This window comes from Chaetura pelagica, unplaced genomic scaffold (genome assembly GCF_000747805.2).
Source record: "Chaetura pelagica isolate M959 unplaced genomic scaffold, ChaPel_1.0 scaffold248, whole genome shotgun sequence".
Taxonomy (NCBI): Eukaryota; Metazoa; Chordata; class Aves; order Apodiformes; family Apodidae; genus Chaetura; species Chaetura pelagica.
Genome location: NW_009954309.1, coordinates 181,701 through 206,737, shown reverse-complemented (window position 1 = coordinate 206,737; position 25,037 = coordinate 181,701). Strand labels below are relative to the sequence as shown.

Below are 25,037 nucleotides of genomic sequence, written 5' to 3'. Positions count from 1 at the left end.
ACGCTGAAAATTTATCTATGCACATAATTCCACATATGGATACACTATAATCTATGGGAATTTTAAAACTTCTGTAAACAAAAATCTATGAGGGAATACAATGAGCAGCTAGCAAATCACATACTACAGAAAATTAAATAAAATTACCTTAAAGTAATAGTTTTCACCTCAAAATATGTTTTAAGTCAATATCGTTTTCCTGTTATCAATGGCACATTTCATGATTAAAATTAAGGGGAGGAATCAAAGTAATTTTTATTTGTATCTGGTTTTATTCTTTTATAGACTAATTTCTTTGAATATTCAAGCCATTCTAATCAGCTCCTCCTCATTAGGAGAATATTGCAGGTTTTTACCAACTGAAAGTACCTACTTAAAGGAAATAATATTTCTTCTTGGAAAAAAAATTATCACAGGTCATTAAAGAAGCATTGTAAAATAGAATGTAAAGGCATACTCAAAGATGCTTTAGAACACTAATTTTGATTTAAAATGCCATTGTGCTTTGTGTTATCCAACAGCACAGTTCAGAAATTAATATAACTAAAAGATGGGCATACTAAAAAAAATTATAAATAAATTTTAAAAATTAAGAAAACCATAAAGGAGATTCTCGATAAAAACAGAAATAAGTAGCTGTTCTTAAAGGGAGAGAGACTGGGAGAGACGGGGAGGGACTGGGAGAGACGGGGAGAGACGGGGAGAGACGGGAGGGACTGGGAGAGACGGGGAGAGGGGGAAAAGGGGGAAAAGGGCAGAGGGGGGAGAGGGGGAAAAGGGGGAAAAGGGAGGGACGGAGAAAACATACAACCTTGCAGCTAAGACTATAATCAATAGGAGTTTTGACAGGAATATCAATCTAACTTTCACACCAAACAGCTATAGTTTGGAATTTTCACAGAAATCCTTATTTTAGAAATCACAGGGTTAGAAGGTTTGCTGCTGAGCTTGCACAACAGCTCATCTAGTGTATGGCAAAACAATTTTTATCCAGAACTATGGAGAACAGTTCTCACACCTTGAGTCAAGTTCCAGATCATTTAAGCAGAATATAATAAAGTAATAAATACAAGTAAAGCACTTGATTGTTTTAGATAACTACTGTGTATGTCTTTTGACAATATAATTCATGTAATATGATACTTTCAAAACAAATTTTAAGTGAAAGGATAATTTTTAAAGAAAACAGTTTTCTATTTTTTTAAACATAATATGAATCTGATCAAGTTTGTATTCTTCATATGAAGTTTACAGATTAGATGGCAGTTGAGAATAGGATTCAGTGATTCAGGAGAAACCTGTTTTTTGTGGTGTCTGCCTCCTGATCATCTAAGGGAAATATAAAAAAAAAAAAAAAGGAATTTGATTGAAAATTCCATACATGAATGGATCACTCTCTCAACCAAGCATCAGAGTAAAATGATAAATCCTGACTTCTTCTGAGGCTATAGGGATCTGAGGCTCCTGGAGAAAGCCTGCAGGAGTAAAGACAGAGGCAAAGAAGGCATTCAGCTCCTCTGCTCTCCACTCCACACTGCTGCCTGCCCTTAATAGCCTTTTTTTTTTTTTTTTTTAAAGAATACAGTTAGGAAAGGACTTAGGAGTAAAAATGCAATTTTATGCTAATATTTGTGCCTATGAATCCAATGGATGTGAATCTTGGAGTCTGAAATGTCATCACAGCCAAAAAGAATGTGAAAACGTGCAGTCTGCAGACTTTGTTTCATCCAAAAGAAACCCTTTGGAATATCAAGTGCTTTAGCACCACAGCCCTGGATAAGTCCTTGGACTATGTAAGAATCTAGGAAGGGGGACTTATTACACATGACAAAACCAGGGATTTTCAGTTTAAGATCTCAATTTTAAATTTACTCTGGAAACATCAACATTCAAATCTCTTTTATTTTGAATAATTGCTGTAGCTCTTAGCAAGGACAGGAACATCCACCACCAGAACAACCCTTGCTCTTCTAGTTCAGTAAGTACACGGGATAAAAGAACCTTTAATGGCAGACATAAACTCAGGATAACAGACTGATGCAGTTGAGCAGCTCAACCAACCATATGAAACAAAAGTCCCAAATCAGGCAGAGAAAACAATGATGAAAAACAGACAAAAGACAAAGGGAAAGGAATAGCAAAATATGTATGTGAAATGCAGACTGGAAAAAAGGTCTATAAAGAGTGCCTTAGGCTGAATTATACTTGGTAGAGGATTGGAGTTACAAGAAAAGAAAAAAGTTTCCTGTAGTTCAAGTGCAGAGAAGTAGATATTTTTTTCCTCATTCTTTGTAAGTAGGTAGAACAGCCTCAGCATGTCCACAGCACACTGGCAATCAACCCCCTCATTAGCATCTAGAACTGATAAAGCATTTGGACAAAAAAAGAGAGAAAAAAATAACTTCTCAGTGAAGAATTAATTTAGAGTTAAATATATTAGCATTCTTCAGCTTATGTCATGATAAAAAAAATAAAAATAAAAAAAATAATAATTTAGTCCTAATCTTGGTGTCCCATCTTATCCTGAGTCTTCAGTTAGCTAGATAAAAAGCCCCAGAGGTAGCACTGGGACAGTACAGCTGCCAGCACAGCTCTTTCTCACAAATATACACATAGCCTCTGCATCAGACACTTCTGTTTCTTGACTATTTATCAAGCAAAGTCTCAAAGGTAGGACTCAAACCAGTTCATTAAGTGTATCAAAGATGAATCCACAAATCCAGTGAAAGAATATGACTCATGGCAGGGAGAACTTAACTTTCTGGCATCTGTCCCTGCTCAAGAATAGGATGCATTTATGCCTTTTGCCTAGTTCCAACTAACATTTCTAGGACAATTTTGGGGTCAGATACTGTTTAAAATAACTAAAGTTGTGAAAGGAATAAGCTTCCTTTTGAATAATGCCATGTGCAGAATTGAATGAACTGAGAGGAACATCTTCACATTTAAGGCTATTCATAGTTCACTTTAATGTGCTATTTTTCGTACTTGCAAAGTTCTCCGCTTCAGTAGTCCTTTGTTCTTAGTCCTCCCATTTGTTATGCTCTAAGCTGCAAGCTCTTCCTCTAAACAAACACAACAAGCTATTCCAGTAGAAAACAAGGTACACTAATTGTACTTTCCATGACAGGTCTATATTTAATGATACGGCAAAATGTTTAAAACACTGTGCACCTTAAAAAGCAATTATACACTTTAGCGTGAATTGTACTAACTTTGGGCTAACTTTTAGTTGTACTCACAGTTGACACTGGTCTCCTTTGATTCCCTTAGTTGTGCAGAAACATTTTCCTGTTTGCATGTGGCAAATATTTGCATGTCCACTGCATGTGCAAGCTACAAAATAAGAAAGAAAAAGTTAGATTTATTCACCCATATTTACTTCTATACCTGAAGGAATTTTAATGGATTTTAATACTTCAACCTAAACACATTTCCTAAAAGTTGTATTTAAAAAAAATACGATACAGTAGAAGTAACAGATGTAGCCATATGAGACTTTGTGGAAGGACAAAAAAAACCATTTCCTTTGGCAGCTCAGACATGACTTGTATGCCCAGTTCATGGAATTACTGATAAATTAAATCAGCACCTGTACAATACACTTTAGTGTGCTGCGTGCTCCCTCACAGGGCAATCTACACATGAACTCCTCTCCCATCAGCCAGGTACCTCCTTCCACTTAAACTGCATTGTGTTTTATCACTGCACTCTGAAGCTTCCTGGACTTATACTGGAGAATTGTTAAATACTGTAAACATCTGGTTGAATTTACTTTCCCATGGACCCACATTTAAATTTTGGCCTGTATACATTCATGGTGTGCAAAAATGAGGAATACATTCATAGTTTGGTCTCCCTCACTAAAACCACAACATGACTGCTCTACCTCACCTGCATTCTCATGACACAAATGAAGCTTCTCTAGTGCTAAGATAAGCATGGTTGGAAAAGGAGAAGAAAGGAGACTCAGAATCTTGTCTTCTAGATTCCTCATCAATGAAAAAGCCAGATCTGACAAGCCCAGCAGCTAATTTTCTTCTATTAAAAGATTAGGCAAAATTACTCTCATTGATCAAGTTCATAGTAATTTGACTCTTCCCTGGATAATACCTTGAAAAAGGACATCAGCAGTTAATCCCTTTCCCATTATTTGAAAAATCTCATTTTGACCAATTTTATTTAACAGCAGTGAATGTGTTTTTTAATTAATCTCAGACTTGCAAATTGATGATGAAAAATGGATTCCTACCAATCTGTGGACCTTCATGTAAGGAGTAACTCAAAAAAAACCCACTCATATAAGCCATTCCTTCTGTTACTGAAGCTAATGTGAGTATTTGTTATCAAACAAATGCAACAGTACAAGCAGGTCAGTATTACATATTCAGTGGAAAAAAATTTAGATGTCATTATCTTTGTGCCTCACTGCAGGTTTTTTCCTTTGGCCTATTTCTGGATAATACAAAAGAAACTGAAATATTTTAATATTAATTAAGTTTACTAATTAATAAATTGCAATCTATAGTTACATTTTATTTCAAAGCAATAGAAAATTTACATTCTTCCATTACCTCAATATTTCTGTACTCATCTTTCCGTATTTTCATTGCAATTTTCTATTTGTTTTTCTCTGCTTAACAACTCCCACTGAATGGCTTCTTTTCTGACAATACTGTAACTGAACAGTTAGAACTGTAGCTACAGTAGTTTCTTTCATAGTCTAGTGCTAGTAAAAATATGCCAAATCTTGGAATCACCTTTAAAAGCATATTTTATGCCAATCATTCTCAGCTGGTACAAGTCACCAGAAGAGACGCAATTTATATTTTTCTTTTCTTATTATTTTTTTGAGGTCCCACCCATCTCCATCCCCATGCATTTGTTCTCAAGGAATGAGGCTTAAGTTACAGCAGTGGCAGCAGTTTTTTCTTCAAAAAAAGGCAGTTATCTATCATGATGATCTAAAGAAATGCTTAACATTATTTTCTTTGTAAGAACTTCCTAAAGCTGAAGAAAAAGGAAAGAAGCATTTAAATGAGGGCTATACTTAATACTTCACATTTCTAAAGCTTCTCCTTTTCCCCCGCCCTCCCATGTGTTTAATAAAAGGTTTAAGAGTTTGAGTAGAACTGCATGCTGGTAAGCAGACATTTCTGACTGAAAATCCCAGGCTCAGACTACTTGATGCTAGACAGTGGGAGGATAACTATCACTCCTGCTTTTCTGGGCCTGTCTGCCCCATCTTAATTAACATACCTGAGACACTGTCAAGAAAAGTTCTAAGATCCCGTTTTTGTGCCTTGGTGTTCACCTCCAACATCACACTTTCTGTGGCTGGGTATGAAGTTAGCTAAAGTATCCCAATGAGATTCTCAGCCAATAAGAACAGTTCCAGCTTCTGCCTCTTTTTACCAAATTTCAGCATCTTGTGACTGATTTTCTTTCTCCCATTTAGTCCCTATGTCCTTCAGGGTGGATTTTTGAGCACCACTATTCTTTCAAACATTCAGTTAAGAACAGTCAGATCTCTCAGACGATGTTAGGTTGACAGCAACACATTCACTATCCTGATTTTGCTTTCAATAATGTTCAGTTCTTAACATGAATTATTCTACCTGGGATACTGACCTACAAAAAGAGGATGAAGCATGGCTACACAGATTTGCTGGGGTAAGAGAAAGTAAACATAAGAAGAAACAATATTTATGCTTTTTAAAAGGGATACTGCATCCCTAACAGAAAGATAGCAACCAATTGAAAGACAACAACACTTACAAGCCCATTAGGGGCTTTTAAAAAATTATTATTTTATTTGAAATAGACTTCTTTTTTTTAAAGAAATCCAGAGTCAGCTTTAATAGAGTGAGCTCTATCCTCAAAAAAAAAAAAAAAGCAGACCACCAACACAGAAAACAACTTCACCAATGCCTTTATACATTTTGCTGAGCACAAGACTGTTAGAGAAGAGACATGCTTATCTACAGGGTACTTCAGATTCAGGTTCTGCTGCTGTACACCATATTCCAGCACTCATAGCAGCATCACGCTCCAACACTTGCAAGAGGTTACAGTGACACTAATCCTCTCTCAAATCTTCCCTGCCAGTCCTCAATACAGAGAATAGCTTGAAAGCCTGCTTTAATTTTACAGCAAGTTTCATATACAATAACATTCTAAGTCTTATTAAATTCAGTTCTCATTCTCTATTTCCTCCTAATTTAATTACTAATTTAAGTACTCTGGTTTTCAAAATTCAGAAAAGAATCTTTGTAAACCAACTGGTTAAAATTAAATATACAGAGCTTGCTGTTTTGTTTTGGGGTTTTTTTAAGTAAAAATCTCCATGTAAAAATACTACCGACTTTAAATAACAATAGTAATGTAAATCCAGGCAATGTATTTTCAATGAGACAATCACACCTCTAGGATACAACAGAAATGGATAATATATCATGGCTCCTTTTCCCTCATGGAAAAGAAGTACATTTTTTATTCTTTATTTCATAACTCACACAGTGCTAACAGTTTTTAATTATAAGGACAAGCTTAAAACAAAATAAATGCCAGCTTCTGCTGGATTTCAGACAAGAAATTTTAGGCAAGAATTGCCATTAGCCTTATAACTTCTGAAATGAGTTGCAGTACCCAAAACACAGAAAAACTCATTACTGATGCTCACATTTCACTTCAGGATACAAGAAAATACGGGATTTGGAATTGTCACAATGTGCATGTAAAACTCAGGCACAGAATACTGACACAGATATATTTTAATTCAAAATACATTGTACAGCTCTGGTGGAGGCTTTTTCTCATTTGGCAAATTCCTACACAAACATGTGCACATCCTTCAAATCAGCTTTAAAAATTCACAGACGTTTTGATATGCACATTTTTTTAAAATCTTACCAACTACAAAAATCCATCTTGCAAGTCAAACCAGAATCTTTAGGTGCACTATATTGAAACCATTCAGTCACACCCATCATGGCTGAGAAACAGAAGTACATAAAATTGTATAAATTGCCTCCATGTTGAGTTTTTATTATCATGAACACTTCTGCGTTCCAGGTATAGACACAACTTAGAAATTCAATCCTCTATAGATCTTACAAATTCAATCCTCTGTAGTTGCTGGAACTGAACACCCAGATGGACTGTCAAGACCTCAAGTTATCATCTCAACAATATCAAATATTTTAGTACAGATAATATAAATGAACTTCTGTAATAAATCTCAGAGTCATTCCCCTCATATCATGCTTCGGTTTCTATCATACTCCATGTCCATTAAATCTATTGCACAGGAAAGAAACCAAACCAGAAGATGGTCACAGGACCACAAAGGTGATTAAGGGACTGAAGAATCCTTCATGTTAGGAGAGGCTGAAAGAGCTGGGATTCAGCCTGGAGAAGTCTCTGGGGGATCTTATTAACATGCATAAATATCCGATGGGAGGGAATCACACTCTTAGTGCCCACTGACAGAACAAGAGGGAAAGGCTACAAAATAATAGGAAATTCCAGCAAAACAGAAGAAAACACTTTTTTACTGTTAGAGTGACATACTGCTGTGCTGTAGGTGCACATGTTCTTATGTTCTTCTGTGCTGCAGCTTTGGACGGGAACACTGAGGTCAGCCCAACTTCAACAGTCTTCCCATACAACTGAATGTACTCATCTCTAACTTGGGTTTATATTATGCACATATGCTTTAATTGAAGCAGTTTATACCTACCATGCAAATATTTTATCAATAATTAAACACCCATCATGGCTGAGAAACAGAAGTACATAAAATTGTATAAATTGCCTCCATGTTGAGTTTTTATTATCATGAACACTTCTGTGTTCCAGGTATAGACACAACTTAGAAATTCAATCCTCTATAGATCTTACAAATTCAATCCTCTGTAGTTGCTGGAACTGAACACCCAGATGGACTGTCAAGACCTCAAGTAATCATCTCAACAATATCAAATATTTTAGTACAGATAATATAAATGAACTTCTGTAATAAATCTCAGAGTCATCCCCCTCATATCATGCTTCGGTTTCTATCATACTCCATGTCCATTAAATCTATTGCACAGGAAAGAAACCAAACCAGAAGATGGTCACAGGACCACAAAGGTGATTAAGGGACTGAAGAATCTTTCATGTTAGGAGAGGCTGAAAGAGCTGGGATTCAGCCTGGAGAAGTCTCTGGGGGATCTTATTAACATGCATAAATATCCGATGGGAGGGAATCACACTCTTAGTGCCCACTGACAGAACAAGAGGGAAAGGCTACAAAATAATAGGAAATTCCAGCAAAACAGAAGAAAACACTTTTTTACTATTAGAGTGACATACTGCTGTGCTGTAGGTGCACATGTTCTTATGTTCTTCTGTGCTGCAGCTTTGGACGGGAACACTGAGGTCAGCCCAACTTCAACAGTCTTCCCATACAACTGAATGTACTCATCTCTAACTTGGGTTTATATTATGCACATATGCTTTAATTGAAGCAGTTTATACCTACCATGCAAATATTTTATCAATAATTAAATAATTGAAATAATTTAATTCATAATCTAAAATAGAAATTAAAAATGTATTAAAATATAGGATTTAAATCCTATTTTTGTTATGCTATTCTTAAATATTAATTGAAATTATGATACTGATGCTTTTAAAACTCACAAAAAAAAAAAACCACCCTGGCAGCATCTACTGTATACTTAGGGAAAGGGCAGTTTGTGCTACTTTTTTGTACAACATGCAGAATCCAAGTGAAACAGAAGGATTATATAAAAACAATAAAATCCAGTAAATTTGTGCTGCAAAAACCGCAACCTGATAGAATTTATTAAATACTAAACCCACAGCATGATTGATTTGGAGGTGCTAGCTCAGCATCTAAATCTTCTTGCTGATGCTGACAACAAAAGAATGCCCATCACTATTTCCATGAAGTATGCATTTTAGACTATTGAATTTAAAAAACACATTACTTAGCTCCCATCTCCAACTTATAGCTGCAAGAGCAATTTTTTCTCACAAACTGAGCTCACTACAAATGGTACTTTAACTTGATGTGTTTGCTTACTTCAAAAACTACTAAACAAGTAGCTGCATGCAGCTAATTCCTTTACAAGACCTTGCTGATTTTTTTCAAAAGGAAAGTTATGACAAAGCTGTTAAATATTGAGGTGCAGTATTTTTATTTTGGTAATGTGCAAGACATAAAATTTATACTCTAAAAAGCTACATCAAAAAATCCCTTACACGTCAAAACACACATTGTGTAAAAAAACACATTTTTTGTTTATGAAAAGAAAAAAGAAAAGGAGATAGAAGCTCTCTGAGACAGGTAGGATAAACAAGAAATAGCAACTATAAATGCATATTAGATATAACATTGTTATTCTCAGTTTCACTGCAAATGTTGACATATAATAAATGCTGACATAATAAGTTAGATTCTGAGATAGAGCTCACATGAGATATCCCCTTCTGAGACAATTTTCTACATTAGTAATACTACAAAGCTGTCTAATCACTTATTTTTCTAGAAACATATTCAACTACAAGCTCCTCATGCCATTTTAGTATTCAACAATTACTTTTATAGGAAATGCATCCGTTCAACCTTTGAGACAGACAATGTAAAAGCAAACAGATGTGCCCAACAACATTTATGCAATATCCCTAATTGAGCAGCATTACTATTATGCTAAACAACTTTCATGAAGCAGTGAGCAACAAAAATAAATGTCCAAAAAAAAGATGGTATTAGAAAGGACTGCTGCACATGCAGGTCAAATGCAACCATCGTTTTATAGTGGCATGATAACTGTCATAATAAATCAGTCTTATTAGCACATATATGATGAATTTTATCTTTTAATTTATCTTTCCTTGGTCTCAAGCCAATTTATTTTTCATTAAGTAATAACAACTAAGAGAAGACAAAACCCCACAATCTTTGTGTATTGACACAGTACTGAAAGACACAGAGAGAAAAGGTTCAAGTAACAAACAGAGTTTTAGAATTTATGTAAGATGTGAAACCTGCATATGCAGGGATTCTGCAACCACCGAATGGCTGATACAATGATACCATGTATGAATCGTTTGAAGCAAGGCCAGCTATTTCCAATATTCCTAAAAATTAGCTATTTTACCAGGTCAATACTGGATATAAATTTGTTTTGGAAAAGACAATTATGCACAATCACCCTGACAGCCGTTTTTGTAAAAGTAGACACTCTCCCACAGTTCTGTGAGATGGCAGCCTGCCCTCTGCTCTCCCTTGGCATTTTTAACCTGATGGCTCCTGAAATGTTCTTGTCACTACCCACTTCCAGTTCCACACCAGCAATCCCACCCAAGTCTGAATGTGATTTTAACTTTTTTCTGGAATTTGTATTCACAGCAAAATACAATCTCACTTGACCATGAACTAAGCCTACTGAGGTCATTTGACTAGTAATAAGGCAACCACTCTTTTTCTAAAAAGTGATACTATGTCACAGAGACCAACAATCTGAAATCACAAGTGAATCTTCCTTAACCTTCTGGATCGATACAGATATTGCAGAAGTAGGATATTTATTCTAAAAAAAAAAAAACAACCAACAAAACCCAAATAGATCTGGACAGGTCTTTGTGCAACCTGGTCTAGTGGAAAGTGTCCCCTGCCCTTGTGGAGGAGTTGGAACTAGATGATCTTCTAGGTCCCTTCCAACCCAAACCATTCTGCAAATCTATGAATCTGATTTTTCTGTTGCAGGAGAAAAACCCAAACCAAACCACAGTTGTTTCACCAGCACAATCCTGTGGGAACTTTCTCCACTTAAAGGCTTGTATTTATTCTTTAACCATTTTTACACTGGGAAAAGAGCTCTGTAGTGTTTGTATTTCAGTATTTATTCGGTTTAAAGCATTCATCCTGAAAAGTGAACTGCTTTTTTTTGTTGATTCATAATAAATACCTCTCAAGCAATCATACTAAATCTGACTTCAGTTATCAGCAACTAACACTATAAAGACAGGTTGGAAAACCATATTTATTTAATACAAGCAGATAATGAAAATGCAACACAGAAGCTTAACACTGACAGACAGGAACTCAAGAACTAAGTATCACCTACTTCATCTTCTCCCTGTTAATCTGAGCGACAAACTGAAATTTTACACTTACTTTAACATGTAAAACTGAAAATATCAAGGTGAAAACATTATTAAGAGCACTTTACTTGGAGATAAGTTTAATATGTGTATTAGTGTGTATTTTTCTTTTCATTCTTGTCACTTGTTTTCATTATTAAGTAAAATATAAGTTATTAGGAAATAAATATCCTTCAAATTTAACCTTTACAGTGAGTTAAGCTGCAGGTTTTGCGAATTCAGTCCAAAAAATAGACTCTATAAGTTACATGCAGCACAGTTCTTTAAGCATGCAAACATTTAAAATTATGTCTTCCCTATGCCCATAATATTAAAAATATTATTCCATAAATAAGTTTCAGTTTTCATGTTTGTGAAGATACACATTGCATCAAAACATTACATAAAATTAGAAATGTTTTTTAAAAAGTAGTAATTACTAATCTGGCAGACTAAAGCTTTTACTAGGTTTAGTAAAAAACTAAATGGGGTTTTGCTGTGGTTGTTTTTTTAAAGGAAAATCACAGACTGATGATTTTAGATGCCTTCATCTTTGTCCAACATCAGATACATTTCAGAGGACTCCTTCAGACACCAAAGCATTAGTATATTATTTTTAAAGTTGTATCTTTTTACATTTTCCTGAAAAAGCAGCTTCTCTACTGGCTATTATGAAAAGTTTGGCCAAAAACTTTCTCTCATCCAAAGACTGCAATTTTTTTCCCCTGTCTCTACAGAAAATGTATAACGTCCTAAATTATAGCAGAAAAAAAAATAAAAATTGATGGCAGTATGAAAAGCAAAACAATTTAAAACCACTCAGTAGTTATTCATAGTGGCTTCAAACGTAAAAAATAATATTCCAATCTAAGGTGAAAAACAACTGAAATCAACAAGTGATTGCAACTATTTGTGTGTATTTGGTCATTCAGAGTAAAAGCTCAAAGAAGAGAAATGCCTTACACAATTTATCAGACAAAAATGCCACAAAACGTATAGAAGTCAGCAAATCATTTCCCTGTGTTAGCCATTAGCTGGTACAAAATATGACTGATTTTTAAGGCATTAAACTGGGAGCAAAGCTATTTTTTCCTTAAATAACTAACGCAGTCTGACATTGTTATGTATTGCATTTACTACTCAGAAAATGAAGGCAGAATCAACTGCAATCAAACAGAAATGCCACTATAAGAGGGTTTTTTTAGAGAATCTTCATTCTACCAGTTGAAAATGATTTGCGTGATGCCTGAAACGCTATTTTCTCTTTAGATGTCTCAAACCTGCTCTTCTCCTACAGCAAACAGATCTTCCTTTTTCCTGTCTCTGTCCTTGCATTCTGTGACCTGGACAGTGTGGCCAGAGCCATTACTGCTGCAGACTGAAGCCAAAAAGTCATTCAGTTCCGCAGCTTTTTCCATACCCTGTGTGACAAGGTCTCCGGTTTCCTTCTGGAGAGGGCCCACATTTTCCCTGTTCCATCTCATATCACTGATGTACCTGTAGAAACCCTTCTTGTTAGCCTTGATATCCCTGGTCAGATTTAACTTTTCCTGGGCTTTAGCTTTCCTAACCTGATCCCTGGTGTCTCAGACAGGTTCTTTGTACACCTCCCAGGCTACCTGTCCCTGCTTCCACCCTCTGAACACTTTTACTTTTTTGTCTAAGAGTGTCCAGGAGCTCTTTGTTCATCCCTGCAGGTGTCCTGGATTCTTGCCTGCCTTCCTCTTTCTTGGGATGCATTGCTGCTGGGTTTGGAAGAGGCAAACTTTGAATATTGATCAGCTTTCTTGGGCTCCTGTTACACTGGGAGGTTATAAAACTCTTTTAGGCTGTAAAACTGCAGTCAATGATGGAAGATACCATGGTACATCTTACATGTCAGACTAACCAGCTTTCAGGAGACATATTTGTGGGATTTTCCTGGGGAGGGATTACAGACAGAGATGCTGGAATTACTGACTGACTGCAGATGTATCTGCATTAAAACTATGTGAATAATATGGAAACTGTGAATGGTGGCAGTAACGAGAGAGAATGAGAGCTTCTTAACACCTAGAAACATCTAGAAGAGCTTCTTAACACCTAGAAACATCTAGAAGTGCAGACTGAGAAATTACGAACAAAATTACGAATTTTTTAAAATTTCTATTGTATTTGGAACAGAGAGACTCTGGATGCAGTCAGATTCTTATTTGAGGCTCAAGTAATAGTGATTTAAGAAAACGTCATCTTCAATTTACAGCTCAACCCTCAATCAGAGAATAGCATCTTTTCAGCCTAGACAGTGGCTACATGAGCTCTTGACATCCCTTTCAACACAAGATAAAATATTTTTGCTTATAAAAGGCAGAAAAAGACACTATATTTCTAGACAGCTCAAAGATTTTAAATCATTCCCTACCTATTTCCTCAGGGAAATTTTGGAAAACAATGACTTTACAAATTTCATTAGGAAGGTGAACATACCAATAGACAGCCCAGATGGCACATTAGAAATACATTTCATAAATTTTCCTTATTCCCAGAAAATAAATTTATAGCACAAAAATCTGAAAATAAAATAATAATAATGCACATCAACTCATTTATCATTGCCAAAAGCTGTGTTACATAATAACACGCAGAAGGACTTGATCACTAACAGAAGTGAAAACAATTGTTGTTAAACCTCGTGAAAAGATAAAATAAGCACAAAGATAAAGGAATATAAGTAAATCAAACTGCTGCATCTCTTCAAAATCTGTAACAGTAATAAGTGGTGATCAATTAAAGGATGCCTGAATTCTTAGTTCTCATGCTGAGATGCTGAATAAGCAGAAAATGCCTGCTACTTAAACAGAGTAAGACAGCACGAGTTGTTGCTATCCTTTTTACTATTTCAGATATTTGTATTGTACCACAGAGCTAATAAATGTCTAAGTTTAGTAAATATGCAGTATTGATTACATATTTGTAAAATTTCAGGAATAAGTTTGCCTTCTTCACTTCCCTGGAGGTGTTCAAGGCCAGGTTGGACAGGGCTTTGAGCAACATGGTCTAGTGGAAGGTATCCCTGCCCATGCAGGGGTGTTGGAACTAGACAATCTTCTATGTTCCTTCCAACCCAAACCATTCTATGATTCTTTTATTTCTCTTTTTAAAAAACGTTGTTTTTTTTTACTCCACCTGTGTAACTCGGACTCAGCCTTGCTGAATGGTGAAGTTACATTGCTTGGACACAGCAAGAAGTTGTTGGATTCTAAAGAAAACTGGGAAAGAAGGACACCCATCTTGAAATTATTTGGTAGCAAAAGGGAGCTCTGTTTCCTGTTGGTTTTCTTTAGTGCACCTCCTCCAGCTTTCCATAGATAATCTTGTTCAAGCTGATGATGCTTGTGCTGTAATATGTCAGACTACAAATTACTTTGAAGTATGTGTGTGCTGCCTACAAAAAATCTGCTCTAATGAACATGTGCTCCTTGTAAATAAAACTGATTTTGTCCTTTCCAGACATCTAGCACACTGATTGCCCTTTGTGTACCATAGGAACAGACTGATTACAACCCACATGTCGGGGGGAAGCTGTTGTCTATACTATTGAAAATGTCCGACTTTATGACAGCAGAGAAAGGGACAGACTTATAAAGGCAACAGAAGGGCTTCAGACTTACTTAAACATCCCCCATCCAGCCTGTCTGGTAGGAGGCTTTTATAGTATGGTCGTCAGTATCTCGAGTCCTGCCTTTTGAGGCTGCTCAGAGAGCCAGCAGTGCAAATTAAAAGACAATGTTCCTTCTGTGCTGGTACTTACAGTTCTACTCCTACTGCAAATGCAGCAGCAAGGGCCATAAAATTCTGGGAAACCTGAGGGCTGTTTGGGATGTTATCACTTTATGAAAAAATGGCAAATACAGCAAAGTGCTTACATTATCTTATTATTAAATGTATTACACATTCACAGTATGTGTCATAAGTTACTGTAAAGAATTCTTTCCTGGCAACTCATACATTTTAAGAATAATTTTTTAAAATACCACACATAAAGAAAATGACAAGATGATAAGCAGCTAGGGGAATTTTTTTTATTTTTTTTTTTTAAGCATTGACAACTAAGTAGATGATTAATAAGTTTTAAAATAATGATAGAAATGCTGCCAAGATAACATAGAATTTTTCCTATGTTTTTTTCTCCTGGTACTTTACGTTGCAGTCTGCAGTGCATCTCTTACTCTATTTTTTCTAGAATTTCTACAAAACAGTTTTATATTTCCCAAACATGCAGTACAGAACAGAACACGACCTTGAAGAAAATACACCAAGAGAAACCATCAAGACAGCAAGCCACCATCTATTCCCATCTACTGTTACAGCTGCTTTATTTCCAAAATCTATCAATATTTTATGATAGATTAAATATTACTGGATTTTATATTCATGCCTTCAAGCAGAATTTCAAAAAATGAATCAAAGGGGTCTGGAATATTCTCCAACTCAACTCTTCAAACACTAGGTGTCCTACATCTGGATAGCTTTACCTGCTCAGAGGCAAAGGTGGCTGATGTGTGCATCTCTGGCATCTAAACTTCACCATGATGCAGAGAGCAAGAGTATCGTATTCTGTTGATAGGTTTTAGTCCTTAAATATTTCTGGCACAGACCAACAGTGCTGCATTTAGCCCTTCAGCAGCTGCTCATTCCTCTGCACTCAAGACTAGTTAGATAGAATGAGGAAACCAAACTGTAGCTTGGTCCGGAATCCAAAACCTGTCCCTTGCTAGAGCACTCTGTTCCCTCATCTTCAGAATTCCCTTCTGGATTCCCTCACATTTTCAAGCACATTCAGCCAACTCTTTAACAGATGCTGTAATTCACATGACAACTGTGATGGCACGATGGCTCTACACCTCTCTTTGCCATACAAGGGCTTTTGGTTCCAAATCCTGCATACACACACGGCATCTGGACTTACTAATTTGTGCACTGTGTATCATTTATTTTCAACAAAGAATGCAAATCTTTTGTGTGACTCTCAAAATATATCATAATATAAGGTAACAAATAATTACTTTGCATCACAGATATAACTACCTGAAACCATTTTCAATTAGTATGCAAACAACTAACTGAAACAAATTAAAGCCACAGAACTTTAGTGTAAAATAAAAGGCTTTTGCACTTACTGCTATTTTTTTCTAGAATGCTGCAGTTAATCAAAATATTCAAACTATGCATATGTAGAATGAAATCTCATATAGAATTAAAGGACTACATACATCTTTACCACAAGCCACATGTTAGAATAGGAGTCCTGAATACAAAGATCATGTTTACATCAAGAATACAAACTAACTCTCATTCACAAATTACTATAAGCAGTTTGCTGAATATCCAAATAATGTATAGAAGATAGACTTCAGGTAACAGGATTTAAATTAATAATTGTATTATGCATGTTTTTCAAGAAGTGCAATAATTAAGTGCAATAATTAAAAATATCATCATTGTCAAACTCCTGTTTGTTAGCAACTGACATCTCCTACTTTGGACACAAAAATAAACTAGTTTACCAATCACAGAGTAGACCTATATTACACAAAGAGCTTTTTAACACCATAATAGCAAAAATGCTACAGGTTCCAAAATACATAATATGTAACATGTAGGAACGTGTACATTAAACACTCATAGTATGGCAAATATCCATACTAATTTTGCTAAACACAATTTTCTTACAGAATTGGCATATTTTATCTTTACTCAATACTTCCCTGTATTCGGGATCTCAGACTCCCAAGAATCTTTTGAAAATTAGCACTGAAGAAGAATTTGTGTAATCAGCTAGTCTACTGCCCTTTTCTAAAGCCGGAGACATTAGAAAAATTTTAAAACACAACATAGGTGATAATGCAAATTTTGTAACTTCCTAAGGCAATCTATTGCACAGCTTAACCCACAGAAAGCTTTCCTTGTATTCCACCTTCATCTTTCTTGTTGCAACCTAATGCCATTACTTCTTCCTGAAGCAAAACGGAGACATGGGGGAAGGCACTTTATCATCATTCTCTTTTCAGCTTCCTTTCACATATGTGAAACCTGTTGCTATGTTTCCATATTTCCTTTGTCCCTTCTTTTAGGTTTGTCAGATCTACTAAGCCTGCACCACACCAGGATGCAAAGGCTGCCCTTAGATTTTTTTTAAAGTTACTGAAATGTCAACAATTACACAGAGCAAAAATCCAGACAGTTCAGTATTTTACCTATTATTAAATCACAACTATTCAAAACCTTCTGAAATGTACATTGTATCTTTTTCCTATAACAACTGTTACTCATCCCATATTAATTTGGTAGCACTACACTAAGCAATACTATTATCAGTTATCTGATAATGATCATAAAGGCATCATTACTCCCAGGGTAGAATAAGAAAATTAGGTTGTACAGAGTTTTCCATCCCTGAACCAAAGTTAGAACAGAATTTGATCACCCAGTGGTGGACAATCAGCTTCTTTCACAGCTTTTTGAATGACCTCCTAGAAGTATAAACAGAAAAGATTTAAGAGAGGATTGGCATAGTGAAGGGAAAAAATATTTTCAAATGACTGAGAGGCTTGCTATGCTTCTCCTTCCTTTCAAGATCATCAGGGATCTAAGGAACAACAAAGGCTAATCCAGCCTATAAAAAAAAGAGAAGTATTTCTTGCCTTTTTTTTTTATCTGTAGCAACAATAGTCAAACTTAGTTGGGAGGTTAGATTTAAGCTGTCAGTAAATACATTACAACTGCAGAATACATAATATATGTACTTCATAGAAAAGTATTTTTGTCAGAATAGTGGGGGAAAAAATTACTTTGTCGTACATCATGAGCATGTTAAGAGAATAATTCTTAAGTGAATTTACTGTTTCTCTCAGTTTACTCCACTTTGTCTACCAACAGTAACGATTCTAGGAATTGAGTACAACCACTTTTCCCAGCTTCATCTGCTCTCCATTTCATAATCAATTCATACCCCTGTAACTAGAGCAACTTTTGTATGAAGAATATTATAGTATTACAGATACACTAGAAGTGTGATAGTCATCTTGTCACTCCTCTAAAAAGTTTCCAATCTGGATCTTGAACGAAATCACTAAGGAGCTCTGAGGAAAAAAATGCACCACATGCATTTAAGGTCCCTTCCAACCCAAACCATTCTATGATTCTATGCTCAGGCAGTCTCAATCCTTGTAGAGAAGGATGAGCCTCAACAGAAGAGAAATGTTGGTAAAGTCCAGCCAGAAACTCAGCTGGCAGCAGCAAAGGGACACAAACAAGGACTGTGAGGATAACCAGGTTATTTTAGTTCTTCCTGATTTTATTTTTTTTTCTTGAGTGGCTATTTCATACCATTTCCTGTCTCATTTTCTAATTATTTTAGTCACGCTGAAGTTCAGCTTCTGACTGCACTGCCTTTTCTTCCACACAGATATTTTTCTTATTATTTTACTTTAATTACGGTTTTAATTTGCAGGTATTTTAATATTTTTTCTTCTGTGTTCCCAAAAGCTTTTACAAGAATGAAAAAAAAAAATATAGAATAATCTCTTCCTTTATATTTGCACACTCCCTGATCTCAGCCATGGTTCCAAAATCCTCTCAAATCCTAGTAAAATTGATTTGACTTGGCTATGGATCACTGGTATTTTTCCCTGCACAAATCCCTGGCCCACAGTTTGGACACCTCTTTCAGAGGAACAAAATCATGATGCCAAAGGAAATCTAACAGCTTGCAATGATTACCTTCATCAAAATGTCTTAAAAATTAAACATATTTATGGGGTCATACTACAAAATACAATATATATACATATATGCCAATAAAATCTAAAAATAATTATCTTTATTTTTTAAGGCATTCTTTTGTCTAAAAAACTCCTGTTAAAATCATGTGTACCAATGAAAATATGTACTCTTACAGACTAAGGTTGAAAAAATAAGTAGTAAAATTTATAATTCTACTAGTCTTATAAATTGATTTTAGCCATTATTTCACTATACATAATTCACTAAAGGTGATGGAATGCTTATTTGGTTGATAGCTAATGTATCCCTGAAGAATAAAAGCAATATTAATACATCATTTTGCCATAAAGGTGTTATAGACAGAAAAAGAACATTTTGTCAACTTCAGGAAATAGGAGAACTATTAAGAATTATTTAAAGCATCATAAAGCACCAGCAAAATGTGCAATTGTCAATAGGGGAAGACATTAATCTTTTCATCCCCTTGAACACACTTTCTACAGATTGTGCTTGAATTTACCAGATGTGCAGATTTTTGCATCAGCTACTACATGTTGCTCCTCCTTTCTGTAACAGGGAGAGCACTTTTAAATCACCATCTTGTTCATAGAACATCCAGACCAAGTAACTGCAAAACAATGATTCTGGATGCAAAATTTCTCTTAAAATACTAATCTGATATTGAGACATTAACTCAAGCCAATCAACTCATCTATATTATCAAATAAACATTTCACCTTTACAGAAGGTAATTTACATGTTATAGTTAATTTCATGTTACATTAAAAAAGTTAAATTTGCATTACATAAAATGTAATTTTTATTACTACTTTTTCCTCCCAGCAGAACGACTTACCTGTACACTGTCCTCCATTTGTGGGATCCCCATAATATCCTGGCATGCACGTTTCACATTGTTTTCCTGTTGTTAAGTTTTTACATTGATCACAGACATTACTGTTGATGCAGGTGCTGTGGCCATTACACTGGCAAGCTAGAATATAACATTTGAAAAGCCATTACTAAATAGCTCTTGGGAACAAAATCATCCCTATGTGATTACAAAATTGCACTAGAATGTAATTCTGACAAGTTTAATACTGATTAATGACAAGCATATATATTTGTACTTTGACACAGAACCTCTTTAGCATTGTGACAAGCATTCACAAAAGACCACAGAAGCTGACTATGTAGTGGCATGTCAGATTAAGGTATGTGAGCAAGAATTTTTGCCATTAGGAGTGACCTAATCCAGTCCTCTTAGCTTTAAAATGCTTCCCAGTCACTGAAGAAACCTGTTAAGAGGCAGTAAATCACCAACTGAGACCAAATGAAAACTCCTGTACTTCCATGCAACCCTCTGTGATCTATGTACTGTGATAGAGAACATGACCAACTTGCACTCAAATTTTTATCTACTGAGAGAAAACTTATCAAAAAAATTAAACAAAGTCTTATTTTCAACAGTGCTGGTTCACCCATTAGCTTTGGCACACAAAGGACTTTTAAGGAAACCGAGACCACATCAAACATTTCCAGTCCCTCCTCACTGCGATTGACTTAAATAAAAGTAAAAATGCTGGACTCCTATTCACATAAAATTTATTTTTATTGGCACAAAATTATTTTTAGTCGAATAACAGCACTAGAAACCACTGATCTTGCACCACACCTCCTCTCCAGAGCTCCATGTTTTGGAGAAACTCTGAAAGTACTGATCACTATTGCAGCAGAATCAAAATGTGAATTCTGCCAGAACCATTGATCCTGCTGCCAGGACTCATCTGAACAACGAAGGTTTGAAGGATGACCTCTCTACAGAGAGAGTGGGACCTCTCTATAAAGTGGGACTTCAGAGCTCAGAGCGCTCAGCAGATTAGCAATCTGTCAATTACAGGAGTTTGTCAAATGTCAGACTATGCCAAACCAGTTGATCCCTTATTGGTGAAGGGTGAGCAAGACTCAGCAGAGGACAGCTATCTCAGCAATATCATCTGTTTCTTTTCACTTCTTTTTCTTTGGATTCTTAATCTAAATGTCACAGTGACTGGAGTCTTGGCAAGAAAAAAAAAAAAAAAAAAAAAAAGATTCTCACTGCATGACTTAAATGTTTTTGGAGCTGTTTTAGAATTTAGTAACTTAATACATTTACAGTCATCACCAGGCTTGGCTCAAAAACCATTAAACTTCCCAAGTTTACACACTCTTCCTTTTTCTCTAGCTATGCCTACAAAATCTTGTAAACAAGCATCAAACATTTCTGTACTACTAGACAAGAAGTTTTCTCACTTCCTCGAACAAAACTCCTTAGAATTTACAAGTTTCCCTCTTCCTAAGCATACTTGCTCTTCAGGCAGCTTTGTGGTGTCCTCCTCCAGGCAGTTTGCCATTCTGCAGTTTATTGCCTCTCTAAGAAGAGGCTACACCAAAACACCATGAACTGCATCTCCATTTTGGGCTTTATTGTGTGTCTTGCACATTAAATGACTTGAAGCAAATGTTAAAAGAGAAAATGTGACCAAATAAACCAAAAGTACAAAGAGATAGCACATTAAACAGGTGTCCTATTAAAGTAAGATTGCCTGATTAAGACTATCATAATGTAGGAAAAAGGTTTCATGCTGGTATTCTTTAACTTGTAGGTTATTGATTTATAAATTTTCTATTATTTCTAATGCTTAGTTTTGTATTTCTTAATTTTGGTGTCTTTTACAGGATAAATGAAAGCAACAGGATAAATGAAAGGCAGTTCATGCTCCTGGCCATCAGCAGCTGCCTACAGATAATTACTCCCCAGCTGCCCTCTTCTTTGATGGATACAGAAGGCAGAAAAAAGCAAAAGCTGAAGCAAATCCATATAGTTGGATTTGAAAAAGTAGTAGAATATGTTGGGTGAAAACTTGTTTACACATGAATTGACAATTTTGGTTAAACTACTTGCATTAAATTTCACACGTCAACCTGAATGGCACTGAACACCTTTGTGAGGTGGGAGAGACTAACAAGCTGTGTATTTAGGAAATACTTTAGGAAAGAAATTCCCTCTTGCAAATGTTCTTTGTATTATTCAAAATAATTATATGAATTTGCCATGCTTAAACAGAGAAACATCTCTTATTTCATCCAAGAAAGAAAGGAAGCAGACCTTACCTGGACACTGGATAAAAGACCATTCATAATTTTTCTCTTTTGGACAAAGAGTAGCATCAAGCACCATTTCATTAGAGTGCATGGCAACAGGCTTCATTGGGCCTCTTGATGATCCTTCCAAACATTGTCCTTTTCCAGTGTTACTGGGATCATTACACCATCCACACCCAGGCTGTTCCAAACACTGTCCACAGGTCCTCAGTCCAGAGCAGTTTTGAGCTTTAGTACATGTAATACAACATTAATGCAAGGAGGCTTTTTGATTTAGTTTGGATTTGCTTTGTTTGGTTTTAAATAAGATGCTGGGATTTTAAAACAGTTGAGGAAGAAACAATTTAGCATTTCTATTTCCTTCTGCAAATTTTAAAAATTCAGTAACTAATGATTAGAGTAAGAATATGTCTATTCCCTTTATAAGTTGTACTGCTTCAGGGATCACAAAATACACAACAGGTGTTTATCACACCACAATGCAACAGGAAAGATTTCAAATAAACAAAGATACTTACACAGAACAATAGTTCAAGAATAAATGGAAATAAGAATTATGATAATCTAAACATTGTGATAATTAAATTTAAACAAAAAACTTATTTGAGTATGAAGTACCCCAGGATCACATGTGTATTCACCCATAACTATTACTCACTCTTCTTAAAAGAATTTTTTAATAAAATTTTAAAAGCTACAAATCATAAGTAAACCCATTTAGTTGAACTATATCTTAAGAGTCTTATCTGTTAGAGTAAGTCAGGTTCCATTTTTTTATTTACATACTAAAAATGAAATCTCCTTCTATTTCGTTTATACTTTAATCTTTATTTAAATAATTTAATTTCTCATAGAAATGGTTCAGGTTTCCTAGATATGGAAAAAGTGGGAGGAAAAAAAAAAGTCCAAACAATTCCCAGATTGCTAGTTATAAAGCTTGGGTCAAAATAGCTCTGAAGTATCAGTTGCACTACCTTCATGGAACAGAAAACAGAACCACAAGTGAAAATCCTCTGATATTCTCTGTAGTGGCATTCAGCTGCAAAACTGAGAAGTTATTCTTTAGAGAAGGAGGAGATATTCAAACAGCTTTTTTTTTTATTATTATTTCTTTGAAATCCTAGAGGTGGTCCAACACTGTCAGTTATTCAATCAAAAGTCATAATGAATGGAAGATGCGGGGAAGAGTGGAATATAACTTTTTGTCAAGTAGGCATTAGAATGATAAAATATCACCAATAAAATAGTGTTCTTCATTTTATTTTCACAACTTGGAATGAAATGTGAAGTTTTCAGTCAGGTTTGGATTGGGTTTTTTTATATAAATCACACATGTCTGTGATAAATTTGTTTTTGTTTTTTTTTCCTTGAGAGCAAAACATGCAAAAACTCAGAAATCTATCATTCAGAAAGGTCTTTTTTTTAAAAAAAAGGGTGGGGTTTTTTTCTAAAGGTATAGTTACATTCTATTCTTCAGCTAACTAGTGGCACTACCTTTGCTAAGGGGATATGCTCCATACGCTTTTTTTTTTTATTATTTCTTTGAAATCCTAGAGGTGGTCCAACACTGTTTGTCTGTCAGTTATTCAATCAAAAGTCATAATGAATGGAAGATGCGGGGAAGAGTGGAATATAACTTTTTGTCAAGTAGGCATTAGAATGATAAAATATCACCAATAAAATAGTGTTCTTCATTTTATTTTCACAACTTGGAATGAAATGTGAAGTTTTCAGTCAGGTTTGGATTGGGTTTTTTTATATAAATCACACATGTCTGTGATAAATTTGTTTTTGTTTTTTTTTCCTTGAGAGCAAAACATGCAAAAACTCAGAAATCTATCATTCAGAAAGGTCTTTTTTTTAAAAAAAAGGGTGGGGTTTTTTTCTAAAGGTATAGTTACATTCTATTCTTCAGCTAACTAGTGGCACTACCTTTGCTAAGGGGATATGCTCCATACTTCATTACCCCAGCAGTAATAAAAATCTATTTACCTAATAATTTTTTTTTATTCATTTAAACAGAAACAATGGAAATAATGTTTGAAACACGTTTCATTTGAACATTCATTTTCTTGTTTAAATGGAAAATATCTAATGCTTTAAACTCTGAAAAGGAACCAAAAAAACATCAATGACCTCTTTATGGACACAGATTCTCAGATTCACTGTTTTTCTTCAATTTGTTGCATGGAAAATACATTTTCATACAAAACTGGCAGTAAGCAGTTGACTTCATGCCATGGCCATTTGTTCAGATACTCACGGGAGCACGTGGCAGTTTGCCATTCTAGACACTGTCCATATGGGAAGGAGATGATGTAGGCATTGGAGTCAACGCAGCGTTTAGTGCTGCTACACCACATGCATTCCATACCATTACTTGTGCAGTTGGAACACGTTGTTCGCAGGGAACATGGCTTTTTGCAGGGTCTGGCATTCTGGTTGGGACTAACTGGAAAGGAACCAGAAATATTCATACTTCTGAAGAAAAAAAAGGGCAGTCTCCCCTTGTCTTTACTGGTGTATTCTATTAGGTAAATCCTTGTTAAAGAAAAGCGGTTGCTCTCTTAATTGGCTATAAATACTTTAGTCCAAACTTGCAGTGCAGTATATAAATACAGTAATATTTTATTAAAATTGAGTAACACTCAGCATGAGTCATGCCAGAGCTCTAAAACAGTCCATTTAAAAATTTCACTGCAATTTTCTCTATATACTGAAATAGTAAATTTAATTTCATTGCCTCATAATGTCAGATTAGCTACTCGCATATGCATAAAAAAGTCTCAAGTTTCTATAGCAAGGACAGTAGAGTTCTGGGTCTATTGTTCTCATTAGTTTAACAGTGTATAAGCAACAAATACCACAATTCTCACTTTTCCCTAAAATTTTGCCTTATAGTGTATATATGAAAGGCACTAGAATCCAAAGGGAAAGTAACTAAAGGAACATTTTTCAATGCAAAATATATT

At 35.2% G+C, this 25,037-nt stretch overlaps 1 protein-coding gene across 1 annotated transcript in view; it reads right to left on the bottom strand.

Moving 5' to 3' along the window:
* The window catches only part of ATRNL1 (attractin-like 1), a 454,560-nt gene that overhangs the window by 326,034 nt on the left and 103,489 nt on the right, over positions 1 to 25,037 (bottom strand). The window contains exons 17-20 of the mRNA XM_010003956.1: positions 24,329 to 24,517; positions 22,075 to 22,293; positions 19,778 to 19,915; positions 3,243 to 3,336 (exon numbers count right to left, since the gene is read on the bottom strand). Of these exons, the coding sequence (XP_010002258.1) occupies positions 3,243 to 3,336; positions 19,778 to 19,915; positions 22,075 to 22,293; positions 24,329 to 24,517 (640 nt within the window). The remainder of the gene's footprint in view (positions 1 to 3,242; positions 3,337 to 19,777; positions 19,916 to 22,074; positions 22,294 to 24,328; positions 24,518 to 25,037) is intronic.